Source organism: Diplotaxodon limnothrissa, linkage group LG13 (assembly GCF_057381915.1).
Source record: "Diplotaxodon limnothrissa isolate DT_005_m linkage group LG13, D_limnothrissa_male_GT1.1, whole genome shotgun sequence".
Taxonomy (NCBI): domain Eukaryota; kingdom Metazoa; phylum Chordata; class Actinopteri; order Cichliformes; family Cichlidae; genus Diplotaxodon; species Diplotaxodon limnothrissa.
The window spans coordinates 1,984,694-2,004,671 of NC_140608.1; the positions used below are offsets into that span (position 1 = coordinate 1,984,694).

At 38.0% G+C, this 19,978-nt stretch overlaps 2 protein-coding genes across 2 annotated transcripts; one reads left to right on the forward strand and one right to left on the reverse strand.

Annotated features, from left to right (window-relative positions):
* Window positions 1–377: 377 nt before the first annotated feature.
* Window positions 378–11,985, reverse strand: runx2a (RUNX family transcription factor 2a). The gene is made up of 6 exons (XM_085369010.1): window positions 11,844–11,985; window positions 7,286–7,476; window positions 7,001–7,160; window positions 1,108–1,212; window positions 947–1,021; window positions 378–724 (listed from the first exon to the last, which is right to left on the reverse strand). Exons 1-6 carry the CDS (start codon window positions 11,983–11,985, stop codon window positions 378–380), a joined length of 1,020 nt encoding a protein of 339 aa, XP_085225136.1.
* On the forward strand, window positions 10,660–19,909 carry supt3h (SPT3 homolog, SAGA and STAGA complex component). Its single transcript, XM_085369009.1, has 12 exons — window positions 10,660–10,930; window positions 11,677–11,780; window positions 15,059–15,143; window positions 15,421–15,507; window positions 15,663–15,759; window positions 16,827–16,957; window positions 17,188–17,263; window positions 17,635–17,747; window positions 17,827–17,931; window positions 18,035–18,166; window positions 19,088–19,177; window positions 19,848–19,909. The coding sequence occupies exons 2-12, from the start codon at window positions 11,689–11,691 to the stop codon at window positions 19,887–19,889; spliced, it is 1,050 nt and encodes a 349-aa protein (XP_085225135.1). The 5' UTR covers window positions 10,660–10,930; window positions 11,677–11,688; the 3' UTR covers window positions 19,890–19,909.
* The last annotated feature ends 69 nt before the right edge of the window (window positions 19,910–19,978 follow it).

Below are 19,978 nucleotides of genomic sequence, written 5' to 3' on the forward strand. Positions count from 1 at the left end.
TCCCTCTGTATTAATGAACAAGTATTTATGACATCTAATTTCTTATGATCAGTGAAACAAACAAACAGCCCCCAATGCTGTTTGTTTTCTTGAGGTTTGTAATGAGATACTACTTTAACTGTTTTGATAGTGAAAGCTATTTTTGTATCATTTTTTATCTAATAAAAATGAGCGTGAGAAGCAACTATCGAATTCTTTTTTTTATTATTCATTGTTCAACACAATATATACAAATGTTGTTTTAATAAATAACAGTTTACAAAATATCAAGAATGTAGGTTTAAGGATTTATTCTGAGAAAAAAAGAAAGAAAAAAGATAGAAAAACATTAAAATGGGTTAAATGCTTACATTATGCTAAAATAATAAATCCAATCATCAATAAGGTCTCCAAACAGGCTCCTCCCCTCTCATGGAAAGACATGCCCCTTCAATGTAATTGGTCAGTGCTGTGACAACATTGCGGTCCTCCCCTGTGGTTTGGAATGGTTGGTTGGGCCCGTAGTGGAAGCTGCCGGCCTGGAATGGACCACTGTGGCTGAGCGGAGCGGGGGGAGGAGGAGGAGAAGACAGATAGGAACTGTATGGAGGAGGTTGGGTAGAGTAAGGGAGAGCAGGCAGGTGGTGCATTCTGGGAGTAGGAGCGAATGAAGATGCCAAAGAGGTCATTGGGCTCAGAAAGGACTCATTCATCCACAGAGAGGTGGAAGGAAAGGATCTGCATTCTGAAGCGAGACAAGAAGCATCAACATCAGTGTTTCTCCAGAACTCGTTGTCTTCTTTTGTTGTTTGCTCAGCTGTCATGTGACATGAGCATGACCACGCCCCACTACTGTTTCATAAGAGAAAGTTTTCTTTCTAAAAACTAAAATTACAAATGAACAACATAGTTTTTGATTTTCAGTGGCCTTGCTGTGTCATTCTTGCTGTGACATTTTATGTCTTACCTGATGAAGCTGTGCTGCTACTGATGCTGCTGGTGGGCCTAAAAACTCCAGCCTTCATCTCCTTCTGCCTCTGACCTGAGATCAGAAGAAATAATGTTAAAACCTGCCCGGATCACCTCAGAATTGATCCAATCATACTGTTTTCACTCGTATTTACTAACGTCTGGGCAGCCGTGGTCCGTCCACGGTAATCTTGATGGCCCTGTGTAGGGTGGCGATCTGAGGAGGTGATGTCAGCACGTTTATCGTCAAGGTGAAGCTCTTACCTTTAAAACGATAATAAAACATATGTACACATGAAACTAGTTGAGTATACTTTATATACATTTGCCTACTTTGTTTTTATTTACTTAACTGAATCAAATTTTTTGTCTTATTCACTGTTTTGCTTTGACTGCTCAAAACTTTTCACTTGTTAATGTACTTTATCCAGCGTTATTTCTATTATATTTAAATGTATTTTTAATACTCTTAATTGTATTTAGTGTGTTCTTTATTTCTTTTAAATCTTATGGCTTTTTAATTTATTTAAATGTGCTCATGATTACACATGATTTGCTTTCTTTTACTCAGTTTTGCTCTGATGTTATTGATTAAGAAACTAATTAATTAACTAGAGTTAATTAATTCTGGCTCCATAGCTTGATTATTGATCTAACTTTACAGGTATTCAAATATTTAAAAGAAACATATAACAACAACTAAATGTTTTAACTGTGTGATTGCAGGGCACTGCAATTGCAAATAGTGTAAGCAGTGTAGACCAGTGTTGGGTAAGTTACTTTAAAACAGTAACTTGACTCGATTTGAATGGAGGTTTCAACTGAAGTGGATGCAGGATAAACAGTTTCTTGATTATTTAGGTAAGCAAATTAATGAATACTTTGAATATAACTCAGATCAAACATCGGCAAGTGTAAGATGGGAAGCCTTTAAAACATACTTAAGAGGGCAAATTATAAGCTATACTAGTAATAAAACAAGAGAAAGAAATCAAAGGATAAAATATCTGGAAGTAAGAATAAAAAAGTTAGAAGAGATTAGCTTTCAATCAGGTCAAAACAATGAGTATATTGTAAAAGAACTATTACTGTTGAGAACGCAATATAATGAAATGACAAGTGAAAAAGCAGCTGTTAATTTATTGAGATTAAAGCAACAATTCTATGACCAAGGTGAAAAACCCAGCAAACTCCTGGCATGGCGTATAAAAAAGATGGAATCTGAAAGGGCAATTACAAAATTAGAAAATTCAAATGGTAATACTATAGTAGACCCATTAGAGATAAATAATGCATTTAAAAGATTTTATGAAACGCTATATAACTCTGAATTCAATAATGTAACTAGAATGCAATCTTTATTTCTAGATAAACTTGAAATACCAAAAATTTTAGAAAAAGACAAAGTAAATGTTGATAGGCAAATTAGTATACATGAAATTATAGATGCAATAAACTCCTTAAATGCTGGCAAAACAGCTGGTCCAGATGGATTGCCAATTGACCTTTACAAATATTTTAAAGATAAATTAGCACAGCCCCTCTTAGATATGTATATAGAATGTTTTAATAATGGCAATCTTACTGACTCATTAAGGAAGTCTCTGATAATACTGCTTCCTAAACCTGGAAAACTAAATAATAAGTGTGAAAATATGCGCCCTATAAGCTTAATCAATACAGACACTAAAATTATTTGTAAAATTTTTGCTAAACGATTAGAAAGTATTCTTCCAGTTATTATAGGGGATGATCAAAATGGATTTGTTAAACATAGACAGGGTTTTCATAATGTAAGACGAGTTTTAAACATTCTTCATAATCAAAGTGAGCAGGACGATACAGCCATTCTCTCGCTTGACGCGGAGAAGGCTTTTGATAGAATTGAACGGTCATATCTTTTTGATGTCATTGTTAGATTTGGGTTTGGAAACGTATTTCTGCATTGGATCAAGCTATTACATTGTCATTCTGTGGCTCAGGTTAAGACAAATGAGATAATCTCTGAACAATTTGATATTAAAAGAGGGTGCCCGCAGGGTTCACCTTTATCTCCACTCTTATTTCTTTTAGCTATTGAACCTCTGGCAATAGCTGTTAGAAACAGCAGACAAATACAAGGTGTTAGGATTGGTAGAAAGGAACATAGAATTGCTTTATTTGCTGATGATATCATAATATTTTTAAAGCAATTAAAAAATTCTGTGCCCGCTGTAAAGGATTTATTAGATCAGTTTGGGGTTTTCTCAGGGTATAAAGTTAATGTAACAAAATCGTCATTAATGTTACTTAATCAAGGGTACATTCAAAATGTAAGTCAGAATATATCTGGCTTTACTGTTAACTCTGAATTCATCTATCTAGGTATTAAAATAGTTCCTTCATTAAAAGATGTGGTGGTACTTAACTATAATATAATACTACAGAAAATTTCCAAAGATTTGGAGCGTTGGATAAGTCTACCACTATCTATTATTGGAAGGATAAGCGTTATTAAAATGAATGTATTACCTAGACTGTTGTATATGTTTCAAAATGTCCCACTGGCTCCTCCTGCTGGATTATTTACTAAATTAACATCACTAATCAGAGAGTTTATCTGGAACAAGAAGCAGCCACGTATTCGTTTGTCTTTGTTGTACCTTCCCTTTGATACAGGGGGGTTGAAATGCCCCAACTTTTACTGGTACTATTTGGCTATTCAATTAAGGACAATAAGATTTTATTTTTCATCCCAAAATACCCCGTCATGGGTGGGGATGGAAGCAAATGCTCTTAAAATGCCATTAAATTTGTACTTATATTCTGCGAAATCCAAACAGTTAAAGAAAGAAACAAATAATCCTATAGTTCAAAACATGATTGAAGTCTGGTTTACAATAAAAGAAATGATGAATATTAAGAACAATCTCTCTCAGTTTAGCCCCATCTGGGGAAATGCCTTATTTGTACCAGGAAAGTTGGATGCAGGGTTTCAGGATTGGGCAGTAAAAGGTGTTAAGAAAGTGGGTGATCTGTTTTGTGATGGAGTAATGGTCTCATTTGAGGATTTAGTCTCAAAATTTCAAATCCCCCAAAAACACTTTTTTAAGTATTTACAAATTAGAAGTTTTATTTCATCTATGCAAAATAAATCCCTTAATTTTCCCCAATTAAGTAAGCTAGAGGAGTTTATGGTGAAAAAAGGTGGTAATAAAGGCTTAATTTCAACATTTTATAATTGGATAGTTTCTGCCTCTTCAGAAACATCAGTTTCTAAGTTGGAAGCTTGGAGAAAGGACCTAAATATCAATATTTCTGAGGAGACATGGAAGTTAATTTGCTTAAAAGCACAAAAACAATCGATTAATAGTAATTTAAAATTATTACAATACAATTGGATCATGCAAACATATGTAACACCGGTGAAACTGAATAAATATAATAATAGAATACCAGATACATGTTTTAAATGTGGAGAAGCCCGTGGAACATTTTTTCATTGTATATGGGAATGTAGAATTGTTTGTGCCTTTTGGCAGGAGGTGATGAACAAAATAAACCAAATTTTAAATAAAAAGATCACTTTAGACGTAGAAATGATGCTACTACAAGTGTATCCTAAAAATATTAAATTAACAACCTATCAAATTAAGTTTATGGATTACTGTACATTACAGGCAAAACGTATGATTGCAATAAATTGGAAAACATCAGTTCCTCCTGCTATTGGCGCTTGGATAAACTCCTTGACACAGTGTATGGAAATGGAAAGGATTACGTACTTTCTGAAAAATAAGTTAATATATTTTGATGAAATTTGGAAGCCATTTAAACATTTTTTAAAAGTAGTAAATATAGAACAACTTATGTAGGAGAGTGGAGTAGGAGGAAATTGTTAGCATTGTGCATGCTATTTTTGTTTGTTCCTATTGATTATATTTTCTTCTTTCCCTTTTTTTTTCTTTTTCTCTTGAATTATGTATAAATGCCACATATGGTACAATTGTATATATATTTCATTTGAGCTTGTTTTTTTTTTTTTTTTCTTTGGTCGGAAGAGAGCAGAGCGGGAGGTGAGGGTGGGGGAAAAGGGTTTCTATTACAACAGCATATTATGGGAAACTACCTTTGAATGTTGTTGAAAAAGTAATAAAAATATTTAAAACAAAATCTAAAAAAAAAAACAAAAAACAGTAACTTAGTTACATTACTAGTTACTTCTCTCAAAAGTAACTCAGTTACTTCAAGTTACTCGTTACTTTCAAAGTAACTAGTTACTAGGGAAAGTAACTTTGGTTTTACTCAGAATTCTCTTGTTAATGTGTTTCTTCCATAACTTTGCCAGTCTTCTAGCTTGCTTACTTGCCACAAGTGCACTGTGCCACCTACCAATAGAAAGGAAAAGATATTGTGCATATTTCCACGAGAGAAATCCCACGCCTGGACCGTCATTGACTGCTGCCATGATTCTAGCCAACGTCACAGCGTCATGTGCGCCTTTTACATCCAACACAAAAACTGCAGTCGTGGTGCTTTCAATTGTACTCAGAACTCGGAAATTCTGCCTTCTGAATAGGAAGATGTAGGTAACACCAGACTGCAGATGAGCTGCATACAGAGCTGGACTGGGACAGAAAATTGTCCCGGGCATTTTGACCATTATAGGAAAAATCATAAAGCCTTTGAATGAAAATAAACGCTGTTGTGACAGTGATGTTCACTGTCTTGATGGTATATATGCATCAATCTATCAATCGTTTGTTGTAAGATTCAGATAATTATTTTTTAAAAGCTAGACATTTTAAATGAGAATAAGAAAGAAAAGTATTTCTTTGTGCCCCCCTCTCCCTGTTAATGCCCTACCTGCCCCCCTGGCCACACTTTGCTAGACCCGCCCCTGCACAGTTACCAGCTGTCAGCTACCTAAAAAAGGATCCTGGGGTTATTTGTCTCTCAGAAACAGTTCATAACTTCCCTTCAACTCATTCCTGTCACCTAAAAGGTAAACCTGTTTCTCCATCACCTGTTCAGCTCTGATGATTCAGTAAGGACATCTCCTGGTTTCATCTTCATGTTTCCCTCTCACCAGATAACCAAACCATATCATGACCAGCAGGTTTACAGCTGTGGCTCCAGCAAACATCAGCTGATACTAGAAATTAATATTAAATAAATTTTAACAGCTGATCAAGCTTAAAGTGCTGCTGTTGTTTAGTGCGACATCCGCTGGTTTCCTCTTTCGGCGCAAAGTGAGCGATAAACAAACAAGAGAGCCGATCAGCTGATCATTGATCAGGTTCATGATTGAAGTAGAAACGGGAGAGGGAGGGGGGAGAATGAAAGAAGAAGAGGCAGCTGTGCAGCAAAGACACAGAATAACTCCAGCTTTGTGCCTTTTCCATTGTAGCTGAATTACGGGACAAACTGTTCCTTTTCACCTCAATAAGAAACGCGTAATATTTTCTCTGAATACCAGACGGGACGGTTGGCAACTCTAATAACTTATGAACAAAATAAAGTTCAACATCATTAACTTCATAGCACCCACCCAGCTGTATAGAAACTCCATCATGCTAGCTAGCATGCAGTACGGAAAAAGTCAGAATAACGAAAATAAACTCCACCTAAACTTGGTTTATATCTGACCCAGAGAGACTGCAGGTCATAACTTCTTACCTGAAGTTCAGTTCACACTTGGACCGGCGGCCGCCTCGGGTCTCTTTTCCTTCTGCGTCCCTTTTCCTTCATCCACCTGCTGGCCTCCACCACTTGCTAATGTTACTGAATCTGTGGAAGCTCCGCGATAGCCACCACACGAAGTAACGAGTAACGACCCTATCTAAATCCCAGTAACGACTAACGCGTTCCTGATTTTGGCATAATAACTAGTTACCGTGCTCGTTACCACAATAATAACGTAGTTACTGTAACGCGTTACTTAATAACGCGTTAGTCCCAACACTGGTGTAGACAGAGGTGGTAAAGATGGCAGGCTGCAGTCTTTCCTCTTGTTTATTGACAAACAAGTATGAATAACTTGTAACAGTGCTGCATGTATCTGTTTGTATACCTCTGCCGCTGCGGCCGATGAAGCGGAGGTCGTTGAAGTGGGCACAGCCTTGCTTCATGGTGGCTGTGGCATTACGTAGCTCGGCGCTAACATTTTCATCATTGCCAGCCATCACTGTCACAACCACGCCATCAGGCACATCGTTCCCCAGGGCAACAACCTGAGACATGAAAAAACATTGTAACAGGTCTTTTATCTTTGTGAACAGAGGATTTTTACTCTTTCAGTATGAATAAACTGTATTTTGGTTTAAAAAGACCACCAGTGTATATGTAGATTACTCACAGTAAAGGCTCTTGGTAGTGTCTTATTACACCTCCAGTGCTGAGGCAGGCTGCTGCAGAGGAAATTTGGGCTGTCGGTCGGGACCAGTCCTCTGGGTGGAGCTGTACTGCACTGGTGGAGACACCTCAGCTCCTGTTCATCCAGTTGACGAGTGCTGGCTGATGGTGACAGGCGGCACTTCACCACAGGATCTTAACGATAGGAATAAAGAAGTCCATTTTTATCCCATTTTGTCTTTCATTTTTTGTTCTTTTCTCTGAGATTACATGCATTTTAGACTTGAATATATTTTTATTTCCTGAAGTCAGTCTTAGATTCAGACTTTATTAAGAGTCATATTAGATGGCAATTTAAATAAAGGGTTAGCTATTGTAGCTACTGCCTCAATCTAAAGCACTCCAACACCAGTTATATTTGTATACATAAATGTGTATTGTAAAATCATTACTAATTATATACATTTATTTTCTTTTTAATTTTGGACCGTTTGGTCCTCCATACAAGTGAGATTGCCGCAGGAGAGCGCTCAAAGATATACAGCATATTTTGTTAAAGCTGTGTCGCTATGGTGGATATGTTAAAATTCTGAGTACTGATTAGAGTATAAACACTTCCCCCTTAAGCTGTGTATCTTCTTCAACTGTAATCTCAGCTGCTAACCTTGTATTTAACAGCTCATAGCTGGAGTGTAGCGCCTTTCGACCAGGACATGTAGAAAACTACAACTACCACACCCTCGCGGTCCCTTGCGTCATCAAATCGCGCCGAAAACAGAAGAAAACCAGAACATTAACAGTAATAGCGTCTCTCTGACAGACTCTGGTGAGAGTTTTTACTTGTTTTATGCTTTTCTATGTGTCTTTGGTTCTCCTCTTCGCCTCCCCTCCTCTTTCCCTCCTTTGTTTCTTTTCTGCATTGTGTTTCAGCCGCCGCAGTGTTTGAATATGAGGGAACTGCGCTGTATTATTATTCATATTTTACTGCCGGAGGGGAAGTTACTGCGGTCACACCACCTGTCCAACTGTAGGAGTGTGTATGTGTGTTTTTATATTTATGTATGTGTGTGAACGTGTGTTAGGACGTTGTGTTTATTCTCCCGAGCTCTGTTCTGCTATTTTGTTGTTTTAGGCTCTTGGCTCGGCTTCTGTTGTGCTCTGATTTGTTTAGATGAAGTGATCCCAAAATACTAAAACCACATGAAAGTGAACTACAAGTGCAGCATTGTGATTTATTTCATTTGAAACACACACACACACACACACACACACACACACACACACACTGTATAAAGAAGACACACATACACATCTGTCAAAGTAGAGACTAAGTGCAACAAAGCCGTAACATGAACCAGCAGGTTCCTTCACATAGATAAAAACATGATGCAGGAGGATCAATCTCAGATGCAGCAACGATCAGGATAAAAAAAGAAGCTAAAAAAGCTGCAGTATTTCTAATTGGAGCTGCTTTAGCTGTTCTATACTGAGGGTACCTGAGTTTCTGTCTCTATTCAGACAGTGAAAAGGACGGCACATAACATCCACATGCGTGAATGAAGTTATGGTCGTTGCCACTAAACTTGAAGATGAAACTTTTCAGAAGTTTCAAGCAGATGAGATGAATGTTACTTTGTTCAGCTTGGGACTTTATTGGCATTAACTTGGCCGGTGTTCCAGATCTACTGGCGTTTAGATCAACTGGCGTTGGTCGAACAGATGTGTGGCAGACTTGCGTTTCAGGAGCTGCTACCGACAAACCAGCAAAAAAACGCCAAATGTGTCATCTGTGACATTTGTGAGGTTGTCTCAAACACACTCCGTCAGTCTTGATGCTGTTGAACAACAAAATGCTTAAAAATGTGGCGAGTTTACCTGGTGATATCCTCATGCGCGACGCGATCGCGAAAACAGCAAACAAGTAACACCACGCCGTTGTTGTTCACAGGACACAAAGAGTAAACGATCGGGAGACTCTTGTCGTCGTCATCGTTCCCCTCGCACGGTTTATTTCTCCGAATTCAGCGTTTTTGCTTCACAACTACAGCGTGCTGTTTACTTTGTGCACTAACATGGAGTCGAGTCAACCAGCGCCACCTCTGGCCAAGTGCCACAGCCTACAGCCAGATCAACCTGTGACACACATCTGCACCACGTTTGAATTCGTGTCATGCACATTTGTACCTTTCAATTGTGTCTGTTTGTGCGTCATGCAAATAAACCTTTGAAATGAATGAAATGATATCATATATTTATTATCAGCCTACATTTGTACAAAATTCCAAATTATATACACAAAGTCATAGAAATCACCACTCCAATTGGTCATCATGATTTTGATATTCTCTTTTTCCATAACAATGAAATACGCCTTGGACAAATATGACACATCAATATTTCATTAGTGTTGTAACATCACATGTCGCTAGCATAGTCTGTCTGTGTCTTTTCCCTGAAAATGAATATTTCCAGCCAATATAGGCAATTCATCAACATGGCTGGAGTTATATACAGTCTGTATAAGTGTGGTTAATCTAATGAACATTTGTAAGGAGACGGCAGTTACTGTGAATTCACAGCAGTTACACAGTGATTAGTAATAAACAGCCAGTGAGAGTGAGTGGATATGACTGTTCCCACCACTAACACATGACCATAGCCCACTACTAGATTAACTTGTGACACATCTGCACCTGCTGCTATGATCACATTGAGTAGAGGCTGAGTGGCTGCACTTACCCCTGGTACATCCAAATCTGCCCACAAACATGTTGAAAGATGCAATGCCAGCAATGTGGATTGTCAACACTAAAAACAATCAGTAAGCAAAGACAACAGGGATCACTTTTTTCTGTTTATTTAGCACCCACAACATTTGTAGTCGCCTTCTGCACAAGGGAAGTCCACACACACCGTGTGGTACCACTTTCCACAGAAGGTGCAATCTGCAAGATTGAATGAGATTGTCAGAGTCATTGTCTGGCTGTTTATTACTAATCACCTGCTGTACATTCACAGTAACTGCCATCTCCTTACAAATGTTTATTAGATTGACCACACTTATGCAGACTGTATATCACAACCAACTCTAACATGTTTGTTTGCAGAGGGCAGACACAGACAGACTACGCTAACGACATGTGATGTTACAACACTGGTGAAATATTAGTGTGTTCACGACATTTTTCGTATGGGCAAAAGTATTGATATCAGGATGGTGATTCTTATGTGTATGTCATTTGGCATTTTGTACAAATGTAGGCTGATAATAAATATATGATATCATTTCATTCATTTCAAAGGTTTATTTGCATGACGCACAAACAGACACAATTGAAAGGTACAAATGTGCATGACACGAATTCAAACGTGGTGCAGATGTGTGTCACAGGTTGATCTGGCTGTAGGCTGTGGCACTTGGCCAGAGGTGGCGCTGGTTGACTCGACTCCATGTTAGTGCACAAAGTAAACAGCACGCTGTAGTTGTGAAGCAAAAACGCTGAATTCGGAGGAATAAACCGTGCGAGGGGAACGATAACGACGACAAGAGTCTCCCGATCGTTTACTCTTTGTGTCCTGTGAACAACAACGGCGTGGTGTTACTTGTTTGCTGTTTTCGCGATCGCGTCGCGCATGAGGATATCACCAGGTGAACTCGCCACATTTTTAAACATTTTGTTGTTCAACAGCATCAAGACTGACGGAGTGTGTTTGAGACAACCTCACAAGTGTCACAGGTGACACATTTGGCGTTTTTTTGCTGGTTTGTCGGTAGCAGCTCCTGAAACGCAAGTCTGCCACACATCTGTTCGACCAACGCCAGTTGATCTAAACGCCAGTAGATCTGGAACATCGGCATTAACAGACAGAGTGTTTGGAGCTGCATGAATGTTAGCATGCCTGTGGATACACCAGAACACTAGCTTACAGAATGACTTTTCAGTCTGCAGTAATGACCCAAAGCAGGCTTTCAGAATTAACCGAGATTCCTTATTTCATTCCTTATTAAGGAGGGGGGGAAAGAAGAAAACTATAACACGCTCTGATTTTAGTAGAATATTCAACACTGCTATCAGAAATCATTCAGGAGGCTGAGAGGCGAAACTGCTTTTAAATCCTAAAGAGGTCCAGCTGCCTTTTATGATGACATTGATGACTGAGAACCTACACAGACATTTATATTGGGGGTGTTCTCTTCTTGTACAGTCAATAGATGATATAAGAAGATATAGTATATTTTGACTATATATAGTCAAAGTATACCTTATAGTCAATAAAGTATATTTAAAGAGAGAACAAAAGTTAAAATATTGTTAGATCTTTTCTTCACTCAAAAGATTGTAAATTAATTTTGCTCTCTAGTTTAATGTGGTTCTGTCTTGGTTTTCTCATCAGGTGGGTGTGGTTATGAGCAGTCCCATGGCTGGCTCCGCCCCCTCCAGCTCTAAAGACCGTCCAGCTTCCAGGATCAATTTTATCCCAGAGCTACAGAGCATGATGTAAGACACACACACACGCACACACACACACACACGCAAACAAACAAAGAGAAGGAGTCTCACCCCAGTACAGCATTGGGCTGGGGCTGCTGAACAGACTGTTTGAAGCCATGGAAACCTGTTTTTTAAAGGAGAGAGCCACAATATTAGCATTGTGGTTAATGACACTTTGCAAATCCAAAACAGATGCCTGAAAACAGCACATAGCCCTTCATTTCAATATTTTATATAACACATTTGTACAAAGAGTTCAGAAGAATTTCAAGAAATTAATTTTTTAAATTGCTAAAGTATAACTTTAAGTAACATTTGGTTTTATGTCAAGCAAAACAAACGAAAAACATAAAAGTATGAAATTAAATGGCTCATATCCAGAGGCATGAGCCACGAGTGATAATCAGTTCAGACTTGAAGTCTCTAGACATTTAGTTAACCTTTACATTCACAACCAGTCAATATGACTGATGGAAAAAAGTACTGCTCTGCACAAAAGAAAAAAAAAAAAGAAATCTAATTAACATTCCTACAAATTCACAGTAAGTGACAGTAGGTCAGTATATACAGAATGTAATGTTTTATCAGTTTTTATTAGCAACTCTTTCATTATTAGTTTATTTTTAGGTTAAAATAATCACATTTTCTTGTATTAAGTGACAAGAAACTCCATATATTTAGATTTTGGACCTTTTAGTTAGAAAAGAAGAAATAATCAGGAAGGTTCAGCATTAATAAATAATCGGCATTTTTCACCATTTTCTGAAATCATCCTGTCGAGGAAATAATTAGTGGATAAATCAGTGAAAGTGGAAAAAGATCTTTAAAAATAAAAATGTAGTTAAAAACAACTGTTAAAAGCAACTGTTAGTTAAAACTGTTAGTTAAAGTTAAAGTTAAAAACAACTGGACAACTCCGGTACCATAACAAATTACTTTTTGACTTAGTTTCTAATATGAAGTCACTTTTTCTGCTTAGGTTTTTTAGAAGTACTACACGTAAAACTGTCATATTTAAATTCTTACTGAAGGATTTTTTTTCTAAAGAAGCCACATGCCTGCTGCAGCCTCCTTTGTGTTGTGTGTCTTTTGCTGTACTCACCTTGTGTGGGCTGCAGAGAGGTGATGCTGGTGGTCAGAGAGGCTAAAACCAGACTAAACCCCAAAACCTAAAATCAACCTAAAGTCTGAAGCCAACCTCCGAACCTGAGGCCAACCTGCCCACAACCCCAAACCAAAACCTCTCTCACCTGTATGACAGAGCAACAAACAACCAATCAGGGAGCAGGTTAAAGGGCCGGGGGGCAGAGATTAAGCAAGGGGAATGGTGGGGGTGGCGATCAGGTGTTTGTATTTCATAGAGAAATAAAAGGAGAGAGTGGGAAAGAGAAGAAATGAGAGAAGGAAAGCGCTCCAGGATGTGGGTTTACGTTAGTCTGCCATCATGGAAGTGGCTTTCTGGATGCAAATTGAGGTTTTGACCAAATTGTGGTCAAGGTGTATGTGTGGCCTGTTGACCTTAGTGTGTGTGTGTGTGTGTGTGTGTGTGTGTGTGAGAGAGAAACAGAGACATACACAGACACATTTACTAGCTGCATGTTTATTTGGAAAGTAACCAAAACTTCAGCTCTGCCTTGTTTTTAGACAATAAATCATGTTTTTGTTTAGTTTAGTAACAGTTAATAGTTAAAAATTTTAAAACTTTAATACCGTACAGATTAAGAACTGCTTTTCATCTTATGAAGATTCCTTTACTTATGTAAAATGTTTATAAACAAGCAGTCACACCAGATTTTTAACAAATCTGAGCTGAACTGAATCTCACTACCAACTTAAAGTATCTGCTAATTTTTCTCCTGCTATGTTTTAGTTAGTACCAAAACAAGTTTTAATATCCAGCTACATTTAATTTGGATGCAATTAAAGGTATTTAAAGTAATGTGTGAGACGCATCCTTTAAAGGACTAAAGTCATCTGAGACAGCGCGTTTTACAGTACCTGTAAAAAAGTAAGTACGCCCCACTTTTAGCAGCAATAACTTGATTTAATTGATTTCTGTATGACTTCCTCCGTCTGTCATATTCTTCACAGCATTTCACTTGAGTTGAGGTCTGATCCATTACAGCAGTTTGATTCTCGTCTCTTTCAGCCATTGTGCTGTAGTTTTGCTGCTGTGCTTGGAATCATTGTCCTGTTGCATGACCCAGTTTCAGTCGGGTTTTAGCCATCTGACATGACCTTACACTTAACCCCAGAATACTTTGAAATAGTTCACAGTCAACTCAATGGCTGCAAGGTGCCCAGGTACCCCCGTACTTGATTTGTTTGGCTTTCTCCAAACGTGGTGCTGTGCGTCATTGCCAAACATCTTCACTTTGGTCTTGTCTGTCCAAACGGGATTGTTCCAGTCTTGTGGTTTGACTGCCATGTTCTCTTTTTTGAGAAGGGGCTTTCTCCTGGTAACCCTTCCAAACAAGCCAGTCTGTTTCTAATTATTTGCAAGTGTTAGTGGTTTATGGTGAGAATAAAAATGAAGGTAATGTCCTGTAATGACAGTGTTGAATGTGAGCATCTTTGTATGCCTCTTTAAATTACTAATAAAATATCTCACCATTCACAGGTTTTAGCTGTTGTATAGTTAGTAACGATGTGTTATTCATAATTTATTTATTTTGGGTAAATTTCTGTGTTTTTATAAGGCATTTCTTTCTTGTTTGGTAAATAAAGTACTTTGCTTCTTGTCCAACTGGAAGAGGCTTCAGCCTCCCTGAAACCTTTGGTGAATAAATGGTTTTTAAAAAGGGATGGATGATAGAATAAATATAACTGCTGTAAAACTATTCTTATAGCTGTTATAATGTACAAAATATATACTTAGAATATATAAGTATGTTTCTCTGCAGGAAATCCACTCTTTAAAAAAATCCATACCATATATTTAGCTTTTTTGTTACTTATTATGATTAATTATGTAATATATTTACCTTTTAAATAACAGTGTATAAATACAGTAATTTTAATTTTGTGAAGGTGGTAAGAGGCAGGCTTCATTAATGGAAAATGATAGAAGTAACCCGTTAGAAGTGATCTTTCAGAGCAGCAGTTTAAAATGAGTGCTGTTAGCACAACCGGCGCTATGTTTAAGAAACGTTAATGAGTTATGACTTTAGACTTTAACAATTAGCAGCTCTTTAGCACGTGGCAGTGTAATTAGATTCGACTGACGCACTGGAAGCTCTGCAAGGCTCTGCACAACTATGATTATAGTTGTGTTTGATTTTCAGGTTTGCTCTGGGAGACGCTCGCAGGCCTTTGCAAGAGACTGCAGCGCTGGTGGAGGATATTGTACACACACAACTCATTACTATGGTAACATACAACATAACAAATATAACGCTGTAACAGTTATCTGTTCAAACTTCAAGATCAAAGCCTAAACCACCTGAAGAGGTAATTACAGGCTGAACAATAGTAAAGCACATCAGACAAATAAAACCCTTACATGTATAACTGATGTGGCTGTAAAAATCCACGATTCTGTCTCATTTCGGAGCCTCTGAATAGCAAAAAAACCTAAATGTAATTATATTAAAGCATAAGTGCAATTCATTTCTGACTTTACTGAAGCAATTGGTTTATTTCTCAGCTGCATCAGGCCTGCGAGGGAGCGGCTCTGCGTGGCTCGAGGGTTATTTCACCTGAGGACATTTTATTCCTGATGAGGCGAGACAAGGTACAAAATGCACACGTGAACAAAAAAACATTAAATATTCAAAACTGTATGTCCATGAATCTTTTCTTCCTTTATTGTTTTTTAAGGTTTGAAATAACTAATTCTTCTCCCCTTTTTCTGTTCTTTATCTTCATGCCTCAAAATCTACTGACCAGAGGAAGTTGGCGAGATTATTAAAATATCTCCAGTTTAGAGATTATAAATCCAAAATACTCAAGACTCTTGAGGATGAAGACACACAGGCAGAATCAGGTATACACAGAGCCTCACACACACACAGTGACCTTTTAAATGTTATTATAAAACCCCTGTGACCCTGTTTTGGAGTGGAAATCAATGCGTGGGCTCAAGAGCACTTCTGAGTCATTCAGCTTGTTGTTGCATCCACAAATAGAATTTAAAACTCTTGAAAAGAGCATTTAAATAGTTTAAATAAGAAAAAACTTGTTTGTTTTTTTTCCTTGGCTCACACTTCTTTCACATGGACTGATGCAGAATTGTGCTGTGGCCTGATTGGTTAAAATTTAAAGCTCATTATGAATGTGGTCGCTCTCCTCTTACACAGGCTGAGTGATATATGTGATGGTTTGGCTTCACATCTGTAATGGCACCATTGATGCTTAACATTTGCTACTACTAACATTTGCAAGGCGATGTCAAATCGTATCAGCATTGCACTATAGTTAAAAAGTCCGGGTGTTAAGCTTGTGTACACTTGTGTCACATTATGGAACAAAAAAAAAAAGCCAATTTTAAGTTGAAGAACTTCAATTATGTGTCAGACATAAGGGTCTCGTCAGCTCCCAAACGTTTCTGTTTAAAAAAGTGATGCAACACACTGGAAAACATGGTCTTGTCCCGTCTTGTTGGCTTAAATGGTAAATGGTCTGTATTTGTATAGCGCTTTTACTAGTCCCTAAGGACCCCAAAGCGCTTTACACAACCAGTCATCCACCCATTCACACACACATTCACACACTGGTGATGGCAAGCTACATTGTAGCCACAGCCGCCCTGGGGCGCACTGACAGAGGCGAAATTTAACATTATCATATTGCACATTGCACAATACAAAATTCACCTTAGTTCCCACATTTGATATGTTGTTTTTGCAATACCTTAAATTACATATAGGTTTTAAATAATTTGCAGATCTTTAAAAAAATATATTTTTACAGCATCCAAACGTTTTCAGAAACCACTGTACAAAAAAAAGCTTCAAATGCTACAGTCAAAACCCAAGTGAATACTGAGCTCTGGTTTTCATCTTAAGTGTTTCTTTCTTTTTTTGTCTTTTGTGAACAAATGGGGTGCTGTAGGTCCTGCTGGTGCTAACCAGCGGAGGCAGCGACTGGCCCAGGACTTCCTGGTGTGGATGGATCAGACCGGTGAACTCCTGTCATTAGCAGAACGTCAGGAAATAGACCCCATCAAACAGGAGAGGATGGAGGTCAGAGCCCATCGATGTCTGCATGAAAATGATTGATTAGTAGGGCTGTTTTGAAAGTAAATGACACATATATGAACTTATAGATTTAAAACGCCTTGACGCATGCTCAATCATCCGGATAAAGATTTCCCAAAAAGTTGATTCTGCTCATCTGGATGTTTTCAGTGGGAGAAACTTTTTGGGATTATAGATTTAACTTTAAGTGTTTTTATGTGTATTTGAATCTTCAGCGTTTGGAGCGTCAGACTCGGAATATGGACCCGGCTCAGTACGCCGAGTTCTGTGAGAGTCGACAGCTCAGCTTTGGTAAGATTTTAAACGGCCCACTTAGTATCTGTCTCAGGAAGTTGATTCTGTCATAGGTACAAAAGGAGTAAAGGATTACATTTTATTGCTAATGTTTGCTTTCATGTCGGTTTGATGTTGCGTATATTTTTTTAATGCGGACTCTACCTGTGCTCTAAATCATGGTTTATGGGCATCTTATAAATAAGCAAATAAAGCTGTGGACTGTGTTTTTATCCTGTTAGTTCACCAATTGAATAATCAGCTGATTATTTCACTTCTAAATTTAAAAACGTAAGGTACGTACGGTAAAAACCTGATTCAGGATCAGTTTCAGCATTTTAAGCCCGTCTGACCTCTTGTCGTGTGTGCTTACTTGTGCTCACTCCAAGCTAAGAAAGCTTCAAAGTTTCGGGACTGGCTCGACTGCAGCAGCCTGGAGCTGAAACCCAACAGCATGGCCATGGAGATCCTGTCATACCTCGCTTATGAGACTGTTGCCCAGGTAACTTACTCATTACTTCACATATGTGCGTGTAATTTAAAAGCTTTCCCCTGTTTTAAAATGCTTTTCCTTCATTCAGATCGTGGATTTGTCGCTCTTGGTGAAGCAGGAAATGACAGCAAAGACTAATCCAGTCAGTCATGTGATCTCTGCCAGCTACATCCACTACAACACACATGCTGAGGTGCATACACACACTTCATCACACATTGAGACCTATCAATCGCTAAAGCTACCGTCATAATATTACTGAGTAAATATCATCTGTCTTTCGTCTTCCTCCCCAGCAGGTGAAGAAGGATCCAGACTCACCTGAAGCCACCCCTCCCTCCACCCCAGGGTCCTCACACTCGTCAAAGCCCGTCCTACAAGGTAACGGCAGTGTGGATGGCAGGGCGAGGCAGAGGAAACGTAAAAAGGTGAGTCCCAGCTGCAGTTTCCTATGAGTTTAATGTCTGTGTGTATCATGAAGGCACAGGAGAAATTACAAAGGCAGTTTAATTATGGCGGCAGGTTTCAGCAAAGGCGTTTGTCTGCCTCTGGATAGGTTTTGTCAACAGAATGGAATCACAACCTTACATGAGATCTATATAAAGTGTGCTTAACAAAAGATCGTCATCGACACGACCGTGGAATAAAGGATGCCGCAGAGTAGGGGGATTAAGGGGCTTTTGGCTGCACAAATACACCCTGTAAAACATCCTTTTTAACTTGTAAATTATTATTAAGTATCTGGTGCATAAATGTTTGTTTTGTATGATGAATGTTGTCAGAGAAGTCACTGCAGGTATGATTCCAAACCAGTGGTTTTCATTTTAAATGAAACGCATTGAGATTCAGTATAACTCTAGAGATCAAAACACATGTTAATAGTCCTGAATCTAAGCAGGAGTGTCTGGGTTAAATGGGTCTAAAGTTTGGACCCCAGGTACAACTAAAGTAGCCAATAATTGTTGTGATTTATTGTACATTTATTTGCTTGATCATATTTTTAGAAGGACTTATGATAAATAATGAATAAATGCTCTGACAATAACAAACATTTTGCTGTATTAATCTCTTGATTGTACTAATTTTTGACGAGTCAGACTTTAATGTGTCTTTTTAGGAGAAAGTCTTCTGTGCAGATGTAGAGTATGAACTCCTCTGTTAATTTTCTTAATGTACATAATAACTGATGTTATTGCTAATTGCTAAATGTAAGTCTCTGAACACACAAGACAAGGTGACCATTTTCAGCTCATGGAAAACTCCACGTTCCTAAAGGAAACATCCAAAACATTCCATTGCGTCCTCTGTTGTATTTGTGTTAATACTTATTACTCATGATTGTGCTTCAGAGCTGTCCGGCTACAGTGGAGCCTCCCAGCGGAGCGATCCAGCCCTGTCACATCCGAGAGGCTATTAGAAGATACAACTACAGACACACAGTATGTACACAATGAGAAACTTACACAACTTTTCCACAGCTGATTATTTTCTTTTTTTTTTTTTTTAAAAATTCATGGGTTAAAAGTCGTATAACTAATGCATAAAATACTCTTAATTTAAAGTGTTGGTTTAGATGTTTTACTTTTTCTGTACATGTCTTAACCTGTAAGATTAAAGTTAGTGATTGCTGAATCAATAACTTTAATTTGTCCTTCATGCTCACCGATCCAGATCGGAGTCAAAACGAGCATTCCTTGCTTTTTGTGAAATAGGATTCAAAGTTCAGTTGAATGCAAATGTGACATTTAAAAAAAGTTAACAAAGGTAGGATTTTCCCACAGCCGTCGTTTTTTTGTGCACAAATGTGGGTTGTGGGGAGGTATTTTTATATTATTTTAAACAAACCATTAGGTCTTTTTTGGTACTGAGTAACTAGTCATGTTTGTGATTTTGGTTGTCACAAGAAAGCGTCTGTGAATCGCTGTTTTGTTGCAGGAAAAGAACAATTACTCTGCTACCAAACCAGTTATTACCAGACCCCCCCAGAAAAAAAAAAAGTTATTTGAAGCAAATCTCTCTGTACCTTGTGTCAGAAATACACTCTGGACAGGAATTTAAATGTGTTTTTTCCTACTGAACAACATGCCGTCCATCTTCTCTCTCTGGCAGAGTGCCTATTCCAGGAGTGGGATGACCTTCCTCACCTGCTGAGGACGCATCAATTATTTTAGGCACATTCTTGGATTTTGTTCTATACATTTTTTTTTCAATTTCTATTGTAATAAAAACTTTTCAGTAAG